This window comes from Brachyhypopomus gauderio, chromosome 3, assembly GCF_052324685.1.
Source record: "Brachyhypopomus gauderio isolate BG-103 chromosome 3, BGAUD_0.2, whole genome shotgun sequence".
Classification (NCBI taxonomy): Eukaryota; Metazoa; Chordata; class Actinopteri; order Gymnotiformes; family Hypopomidae; genus Brachyhypopomus; species Brachyhypopomus gauderio.
In genome coordinates this window covers 3,415,744-3,425,751 of record NC_135213.1, presented here as the reverse complement: position 1 = coordinate 3,425,751, position 10,008 = coordinate 3,415,744, and the positions used below count along the sequence as shown (strand labels likewise).

At 41.2% G+C, this 10,008-nt stretch overlaps 1 protein-coding gene and 1 long non-coding RNA gene across 9 annotated transcripts in view; one reads left to right on the top strand and one right to left on the bottom strand.

Annotated features, from left to right (window-relative positions):
- Nucleotides 1-10,008, bottom strand: part of LOC143510015 (BOLA class I histocompatibility antigen, alpha chain BL3-7-like) — a 62,249-nt gene that overhangs the window by 25,642 nt on the left and 26,599 nt on the right. For 3 of the 8 annotated variants that reach the window (XM_076998971.1, XM_076998972.1, XM_076998973.1), the window contains 2 exons: nt 9,851-9,919; nt 9,634-9,726 (listed from right to left, as the gene is read on the bottom strand). The exons of 4 other annotated variants lie outside the window; for them this stretch is intronic. In XM_076998971.1, the coding sequence (XP_076855086.1) occupies nt 9,634-9,700 (67 nt within the window). In that variant the 5' untranslated portion in view covers nt 9,701-9,726; nt 9,851-9,919. The remainder of the gene's footprint in view (nt 1-9,633; nt 9,727-9,850; nt 9,920-10,008) is intronic. One more of the 8 variants, XM_076998977.1, reaches the window with a different exon arrangement.
- LOC143510020 (uncharacterized) lies at nt 2,920-4,618 on the top strand. The gene is made up of 3 exons (XR_013129868.1): nt 2,920-3,050; nt 3,192-3,717; nt 3,859-4,618. It is a non-coding gene; the product is annotated as an uncharacterized LOC143510020 (long non-coding RNA).

Below are 10,008 nucleotides of genomic sequence, written 5' to 3'. Positions count from 1 at the left end.
ACTCAAAGCAAGAAGCTGCGCAAATTCAATCTTGCAGCTGAGGCAGAGGACAGGGGCTGGAAGATTAGGGTGCACCCAGTGGAGGTCGGCTGCAGGGGCTTTGTGGCAAGCATGACAGCAAAGCTCCTTAGGGAGATAGGAGTCAGGGGGCAGGTGCACAGACAAGCCATCAAAGAACTGGCAAACACTGCTGAGAAAACAAGCCATTGAATATGGCTGAAAAGAGGCGATACCACCTGGGCTGCTAGGCACAGCTAACAGCGAGACACACATCCAGGCCTGATCAACCTGCGGTGGGCCTGCCTCAGCAGAGGGTGTATTATGTTAAGAGGCCGAAACACTCGGTGATGCTCAGGTACACAACTGATGATGTGTCCCAATGCAAAGCTGTGTAGTGCCCACCTGTCCTACAAATGGTGCAATACTAGGGATATTTAACACCGAGTCCTTTCAACGAATTTATGAACAGCACCTATAAATACCCTTCTCTGAGTTGTAGGTTGTTATGTAGGATGCACTTAATGTAATACAACTAGTTTTGTGTTCTTATGATAGACCGTTTAAAAGCTATTGAAATAATTAAACAAAAACTCACCACCACAAATAGGTAAGAGGTAGAAATACCCATATCTGAGTTGTAGGTTGTTATTTAGGATGCCCTTTGTGTCATGCAACTTGTTTGGTGGTCTTATGATGGACCATTTAAAGAAGCAACTTAATGTATGTATTCTCAATAAAATGCGCTGTAAAAGTGCCTATTGTGTTGTCAAATTGATCAAACGTTAACAAGAAAGGTCACTTTTGCAAACATGAATGTTAACATATCTTAACGTATCTTAAGCTAAACTAGATTAGCATTTCCTGAAGGAAATACTATAAGATTTGAAAAGGTGTGGCCTAGAGTGTAATGTGTGTAAATTTAGTATGTGTTAAGCTGTGTATGGTGTGTGGTAACAGTGGCGGACTTAGCAATTTGCGGGCTCAAGGCGAATTTAGCTAGGGGGCCCATCAACATTAATACACGAGAAGTAAGTTCAGGTTCACACTACAAGATTTTAGGCTGGTTTTTCAGTCGCCGACTGTTTTTGTAGATCGCTGACAGAAACTGTGGTCGGAGGCAAATCGGGGATCATTCGGCGCTCGCTCAATCGTGTAGTGTGAACTGCTGAAAGATGCTCGCCGAGTGGTCGCCAACTCATCGCAGACGACCGGCAGATATCTAGCATGTTTATTATCTAGCATGTTTCATATCTAGCCCAGTCGGCGACTGTGAGTCAACAGCAGCGTCTAGCTTCATACAACTTTACTACAACACTGTGTTTAAGTTATTGTGACAGCACTGGAGAAATAGTGCGATTGTCTATATCTATGTTCACTGCAACGGAGAGATGAAATAATTCTGGCAATTTGGGACTATGGAGTGGTTAAACGGTAAAAAAATAATAATAACGAAAACGTGGAGTACATGTACATTGTTTTTATCTTCTTCGTGGTGTTGCTGGTTCTCGCGAGTGTTTCATTTTCGTGTTCTCGTGTTTTTGGACGGCAGCCAGATGAGTCGGTGATTCCCCAGTCGTTTAATTCGTGAGCCCGCGTCGCTGATCAGTCATGTAGTGTGAAAGCCACAACAACTGAAAGACTCGCGATTACAGCACAACCAGTCGTGTAGTGCGAACGGCACAAAAACCTGATGACTGAAAAGTCGTGTAGTGTGAACCTGGCTTTAGCTAGACAAGGGGGCCCTACAGTGGGAGGGGCCCAAGGCAATTGCCTAGCAACGCCTCTATGCAAAGACCGCCTCTGTGTGGTAATGCATGCTGTGTGTAAGAAGTTGTGTAGTGTGAATGGTGTGTATTGTGTATGGGGGTGTGTTGATGTGATGTTGTGTATGATGTGATGATATTGTAGTGTACAGTGTGTGAATGTATGTGTGTGTGAGAGTGACTGTGTGTGAATGATGGTTTGTACACTGTAAAAAATTGCTGTTAATTTACAGCAGATTTCCAACAGTATTAACCTGTTATTTTTGAAAACAGCACTCTACTGTTAATACAAACAGAAAATTGGTAATTTACTGTTCTTTTAACAGGACTATACTGGTTTTCTAAAATACAGCACTTTACCGCTAATCATTCAACCAAACCATCTAAATTACAGTATGATGTTGTATTTTTTGCATTGTGGGAAATTGCATTGTTTAAACCAAGCTACACATGGGAACATGGATCTGTGTCTCTCTGCATCCATCCCCATCTAGCAAGTTATTTGGTGAGTAGCAGTTTTATTATATTCGGAAATTGGTGCAAAGTATATTAGCAAAGTTTTCAGTTTGTTTTTATCAGCCTACTAAATATGTGTGTGTTGAAGAATGATTCAGTAGCTAGCTACATTTTCACAGATGATTCCTACATGTGTGGGCACACATATTTTATTAGTGAATTTGTGAAGCGTATTGATGCTTATTGATGTAAATACACCGCACAACATTAGACTTCTTTTCCTGCTGATTATTGGGTGGTATTCCAGATTTTAAATTTTAGTTCAGAAATTGAGTGCTGAAGAAGATTTCCTTTACTGTAACTCACTATTTTTTCTAGTCAGTGTAAGATTGTTTTTCTATTGTGGTTTAGTATTAATTACCATTGTTGTTACCATGTTTGCCATTAATTAATGAATCTATGGCAGCCCATAGCAGTATTATTTGACCTATTCAATGTTTGGTGAGTGTGACATATTTCTTTGACATTACAGGTACTGCAGAGTATTTGATGCTGCGCTACTGATCACAGTAAGTACTTTTATTTATTTTAGTAAGTACATTTATTGAATCATAACAGTCGAGTTTGCAATTATGTTTTCTTGTCAGATATGTGCACATCAGTGTAACTGCTCAGTTGCCTATGTGAGACACATGAAAATTCACAGAAATATGCACAATTTAAAACTCCAGTGTTGTATCCCTAATTGCAAAAGGACCTTTCGAAAATGTCACACAGCTTCTGATGGCTCATTTCTCAGAGAACACCACAGGATTAGTTCTTCATGCAGATGTAAGTTTCCATTGAAAAAATACACTCTACACGTGTGTGTTGTGTGTGTGTATGTATGTCATGTGTCAATTTATCAAGGGTACACGTTGTAATTTGCTGTATTTCAAAAAAATCTGACAGGAAAATTCTGTCATGTTTCAGGTGGAACAGCAGGACACTGTATTCAGCGCTGGATGGTCAGCTTTGAGGGCCATGTAATATGTGAGGGTATCCAACCCACCTTCTTGACAGGGCTTGCTGCCTTATAATCTATCTTCTACATCTTCAATCTCGAATACCAAGAAGAGGCCTCATGCACTCTTGAATTCATCCATTTTTTCACTAAAACAAGTGTTTCTTAACTCTTTAATGGTAGGCTATTGTGAACAAAACATTTTCTGCTTTTTGTTGTGTTGTTAATGTAAGTGAGTTACACAACTTGAGTTTTACACTGTCTGAAGAGACACTATTATTTTTCAGGCGCTTTATTGGTTTAAACCCTGAGCGAGGCACCAAGGCTGGACGGGGCAAAGTCTTGTAAAAAAAAGAAAACTGGCAAAGCCACCAGCAAAAAGATGACAACAGTCAACCCACATGTATCCACTCTGCTGAGAAGACTGATGGACTTTCACTGGGACTTGGTGGACTTCACTTGGTGGAGAAGACTGATGGACTTCACTGGGAAATGGTGAGATTATTCAGTCCCATTACACACACACACACACACACACACACACACACACACACACACACACACACACACAAAGACACCAGCTTGTCTCATTGCTTTAATTCTTTTTCCCTCACAACCTTTCTCTCTCTCTTACAGGGTAGAAAGTCTGAATTGCTGTTATTCATGCACCTCACCTGGTCCCTCAACACCAGCTCCATAACAAAGAAAGTCCAACAGCGAGGAGAGCACACCTTCCACCTCCCATCCTCACCATGTTCTACAGAGGGACTGTAAAGAGCATCCTGAGCACCTGCATTACCGTCTGGTTCGGGAGCTGCAACATCTCGGAGCCCAAGACCCTACAGCGGATAGTGAGGATAGCCGAGAAGATCATTGGTGTCTCTCTCCCCTCCATCAGTGACATCTACACCACACGCTGCATCCGCAAAGCCACCAGCATTGTGGAAGACCCAACCCACTCATCACACGGTCTCTTCACTCTGATGCAGTCCGGCAAAAGATACAGGAGCATCCGAGCCTCCACCTCCAGACTCTGTAATAACTTCGTTCACCAGGCAGTCAGGCTCCTCAACTCCCAGATATGGAACTGACACACACCAACACTGATCTGACCCCACACACGCACAAAAAGACTGCACTGAACCCCCCACCAGAAATATTTGCTGCTCTCCCACAGGACCTAATAACTACCTCAGAACCACTGTGTTCATGTATGTCCCATATAACACAGTATATCACTCATCTCAGACACCACTTAGACCACATTGCGCTGTCCCAGCTCTTTACACCATCATGTCTCAATTGTCTCTGGCCTGTTGTATTTATTGTAGTGTTTTGCTGTGAGAATGCCCTATGCTGCACATTTTGCACATTCTTGAACTACTACCCTGCTGCACTTTATGTTGTCTGTTGTACTGTCGACTTGTGTTGCACCATGGTTGCGGAGGAACGAAATTTCGTCACACTGTGTACCTGTACTCAGATGTAATGACAATAAAAAGCCACTTGACTTGACTTGAAGTTTGTCTTTGTCTGGTTTGTTCCTGTTGTTTCATTATCGGAACTGTTATGTTGTGACTAGTTTCATGTCAATATTACCAAGTCTGAATGCCTTGTTCTTTTATTGCACTATTTTCAGTCAAAGGGTTGTGTTGTTTTTTGTTTGTTTTTTTACAAAGTAGGCACTATTTGAATGTAGAGAATTTAAATTATGTTAAAATAAAAGGCAAAGTGCATTAAGAAGCTGTGTTTTTTTTTCACATTGCAATTACACGCTGCTGTTCTAAATTCACAAATCACATTCTGTTGTAGTTTGTAGATTTTGTAAAGACTGATAATGTATTTTTTAATAAATTAGTTGAGTGTAAAGTATTGCAAAACTGTGAATGCTGTATTTTTTCAATAATTTTAATTTTTAATTTTTTAAATAAATTTTAGTAACAGTGAAAATTTGTTAAATTTACAGCAACATAATGGGAAATCAACTGCAGTTGTTTACCGTTTTTTTACAGGAAAGTTGTAAAAAAACAGTCCTTTACTGTATTTCTCATTAAGAATACAAAACTGTACATTTTAGTAACAGTAAAAATTTGCTTTTTTGACTTATTATTGACTTGCTCAGAATACCAAAAACCCATTTGTCACGGTGGGTCGGCCTAGAAGCCACTAGAGGAGCACTTACTCACAGACACTCACGCTCACTCCCGTGCAGCACACACCCTCGCGCACCAGACTAGTCCCTAGATCCCAATAACCACAGTACTGACACCTGTTCCCCATCTACAGTGCACAGTACTAAAGCCCACAGGTTGTGCAGTCCAATGCTGCACATTGCTAAGCCTATGCCTCACATCACTGGATGAAACCTGCTACTTCTACACAGAAGCCTCCTGTACCTGCCTTGTTTTAGTATGATTTGCACCCTCCGAACAAACACTCGTAGTTTGGGACATATTTAACTTATTGCTTAACCAAAGAGATTGTGTGAGAGAGGACCCCTTGCTAATTTTTGTGTAATTGTGTGTGGTTCGACCCAGTACTGTCTGATTTATGATAAGTTAAACACAGGGGCAGTCATGGCCTGGCGGTTAGGGAACTGGTCTTGTGACCGGAGGGTCGTGGGTTCGATTCCCAGACAGGCCATGACTGAGGTGCCCTTGAGCAAGGCACCTAACCCCAACTGCTCCCCGGGCGCCGGGCTAGGGCTGCCCACCGCTCTGGGTACGTTTGATCCACAGCCCCCTAGTAATCACTAGTGTGTGTGTGTGTTCTGACTGCACAGATGGGTTAAAAGCGGAGGACAAATTTCGATTGGGGTGTAAAAATCACAATTGACAAAATATGGCACATATTTTTTTTCATTTCATTTTCAAATTGTGAAAAAGCCAATTTAGAAATTTACATGGGAGCTAGTGGAGCAGTTTTCTGTGCCTGTAGCCAAACAAATGCACATAACTCTAAAATTAATTGATCAAATTGAATTAATTGAAAGGACAAGTTTCTCTGCTATTTAAATGGAACTTCTAGGTGAAGGTTGAAGGATTTCATAGCAGTTTATACAGGAGATTTTTGATCATTTTGAATGATGGCACACATAGTAACTGGCAGTTATAGTTTGACATTCTGAACATTCCGCTATTCATTTCTATGGGGCTTTCAGAAATGTTAAACTTAAATTTATTTAAAACTACTCTGCCTTCCGTGTCAATTAAGTTTACGTTCAGTTTGTTCGTTGTTTGTTTTGTTAATGCCCCTTCTTTTCAGCTGTGTCTTGTTTAGTTTTCATTAGTAATGGTATTTATATCCTTTGTTTTCTGTTTTTGTGGTTAATTACGTTGCTTTGTTCTTGGTTATATGCATGGTTCTGTCATTCGGTATGTGTCTAGTTTTCTGGTGCCATTCAGTTAGTTCTGTTATCTCTCTCGATTCTTGTCTTTGGTTAGTTTGGCTGTGATTCTATAGGTGTAGTGTCACGTAGGGCTACGCCCCCTCTCGTAGCTGTCACTCTGGGTTCCCTCATGTCTGTGTTCCCTGCCTGTTTATCCCGCCCAGCTCGTTTGTCTCCGTGATTCCTCGTTTGTTACCACACCCCCGTGTCATTGCCCTCACCTGTTCCCTGTTTAAAGTCCTGTGTATATATAGTCCCTGAGTGTCTCTTGTCCCTTGTCGGTTGTTTTGAATGTTTGGATGTTTTATCCTTGTGACTGCCCGTATTGTGTTTCTTGTTTTTGATCCGTTGCCTACTCCCCGTGTTTCCTTTCGTTATGCCTGTGTACGCTTGTTTTTCTGACTGCCCTCCCGTTATGGACCCGGACTGGTTATCTGACGATGAGTATGGCATTCCCTTTAATAAATCTCGCTCTTCTCTGCATTTGTGTCCGTCCCCTAGTGGTGTTTTCAGTTTAATCTTAACAAACGTTTAGTTTGTCTTGTTTAGTTCCAATTTTGTCATCATGCATCACTGTCCTCACGTTGTCTAGATGTTCTGTTTCGATATGTAAAATTGTTAATGTGAGTTGTACAAGTCTATTTATAAAGTCCCCTCTACTCTGCATGTGTCCACCTCTGTTCCCTTGACGCGTGCTATGTAACAGGAATGTTGTGACCAGTTGTTTCAAATGCTACTATCTCACATTGCATATAAAAAAATTGTTTTCATGTATGAAAATTTGAGTGCATCTAAAAACCACCAAATCAAGACCAGAACAGACTTCCTGATTTAGTCCTGCTATATTGTCTGCGGTTCCATGATTAACATTAAATTAATCTTTTAGGATTCTTGCATTCATAGATCTAAACAATATTTCTATCATGTGATATGATCATAAGATCATAATGTGGGCTAAATAAATCTCTCTTTTTAATATCTACAGATATGAAGAGTACATCCATACCAAAGCAACTTTTGATCTCAATCAGCCTCCAATCTCTCAATTCATTGAATCGAGGAGTGTGCAAATATACAACTGCAACCATCCCCAGCAGAAAGCCATTACAAACAATACTGTAACATCTCATTATAAATTGCAACATTACATTGTTCATCATTGAACATCAAGGCTTTCATACTTTGTCAACAGTGGACAACAAGTACTGTCCAGTGAGACGAACAACAATTACTTCAAAGCATGACAGTCTGGTGGAAGATTAAGCTGAAAAACTAGCAGTATCGGATAAGGTGGCGTTGCCTGTAGATATATGGTCAGCCCACAGGCTTTCTTGGAGTCACAGAACATTGGATCATCAAATATGATATGATCTTAAGCTGAACTCCCAGCTGCTTGCATTCAACCACTTCAAAAGGTTTCCATACAGGGTAAAGAGTAAATATGCGAATAATCAAATAAAATGTCAACTTCCTTTTTCAATGAGTATTCAAGACAGCAAGACACTGGGCCCACTGCTGGAGTTTACAGGGGAAGACTACGTTAGTGTCTCCTGTGTAAAGCCAGTTCTTAACCTCTTCAAGACCTCAATGTTTCTTAAGCAAGAGGAAGACAGACCTGACCAAGAAGCTGAAGAACACGATTTCGAACTACATCAATGAGAAGTATAAAGATTAAGCTACTTAGGAGCTGCTTGATATTGCATCTTGTTTGGACCCCTGGTTCAAGATGGACTACTTCACTGCAGATCACAAGCCTCAAGTCAAGGCTATACTAACAGATGCTGCAATACCAGGAGACATGAAGCTGCAGAACTGAAGTGGAGGCCAAAGTAGCACACACATCTCAGGCAAAGAAAGTCAAGATGTCCTTGGAAAGTTTCTTTAAACAGAGTGAAGCTACTCCAAATGCCAGTTCCTCTCTGGCCCTTAAGGATGTTGTCTCAAGGCTATGATAGTGGATAGATATGATATTTTAATCCTAACGTGCTCATTGCCAGATGCTACAGCAGCAGTGGGCTAGATTTGGAGTTGATGTGAATGATGTGGTGCCCCTTGCCATCATACATGTGGCAATGTACAATGAGATCCAAGCAGTTATTAGCTTAGCTTCAGCTCCCAGAACCCTAATGGTCAGCAGTTTGCGGGACCTCTAGACAACTGAATGTCCCAGTACAGTAAGCAAGAGCTGGAGGATAAGCAAATCCAGGATCCATGCTTGGGGCTTCGCCACCACTTGATGGACATGAAAGATATCCCTGTACAAGAGCAAGTTGACCTTAGGAGCCCAGCCATCAGGAAGTATTGGCTGTGTAGCCCCCAATGGAGTGGCATGGAGGAGTTCTCCAATACTACTGGAAAAGTTATACCAGGGCCCTTCCACAACTCCACTGTCCAGTCCCCTTGACATCAGTTAAACACAGCACAGAGCCCGATAACACTTCTTCTGTCATGGGATGGGATGGCACTTTATTCAAAAGTGTCCCCAGTGTCAAGTAAATCAAATATATTTGATTTACAAGTAAATTTAATATATTTAATAAATTTACAAGTAAATTTAATATATTTAATAAAACAAGTAAATAAGGCTGTGGGCCCAACAGGCAGATCCCCTTTGCAGTTTAAAGAGAAGTTGGAACACATGAGATGGCAAGGAAACATCTGCTGGCTGCACAGATGAAGCAGAAAAGATCATGACCTTCATGTGAAAGAGCAGACCTATCAAGACCTGGAGACCTGGTATCCATAAAGGACAGCATGACGAAGGGCCAGTGTCCAAAGCTGCAGCCTCCCCATAAAGGTCCCTTACTCATGCCTTGGCCCAGTACTAGGCAATGTCCATCATGAAAGGGGCACCAAGTTCCTCAACCATGATCATCTGCAGGCCTACACATATGGTATTGTGCCAGGATGGATGAAATGGCTTAGACATTCGTTAAGGGAGGAAAGTCTCTGGTTTGGTTGCAACTTTGTGTGTGTGTGTGTAGTGGGTGGGGGAGTAATGACAAAACATATACAGGACTGACATGGATGTTGGGTGAGGGCACCTGGGACACTTGATGCCACAAGTTGAAGAATTATATCTGCAGACATCTCTTCTGAATTCTTCCATCAAAGGTCTGTATATAAAGACAAATACAAAGAAATAGTTTGTGTGTGACTTAAGTTGTACTGTTTAGGCTTAAACCTTAAACAAAGAAACAACTTTATGGAGAACCCAAAAAAAGAAGAAATTATAAAAACCTTATTTTCTGTAGTTATCAAGGAAATCCTGATGACAGTCACCTGAGGTGGACACTGATCTGCCTTCACCTGAAAAAAACACTGTATTACATTACTGCTGACCTCCATTACGCATCTAATACTTTCACATACAGTAAAACCCCAGAATTTACAGGGTT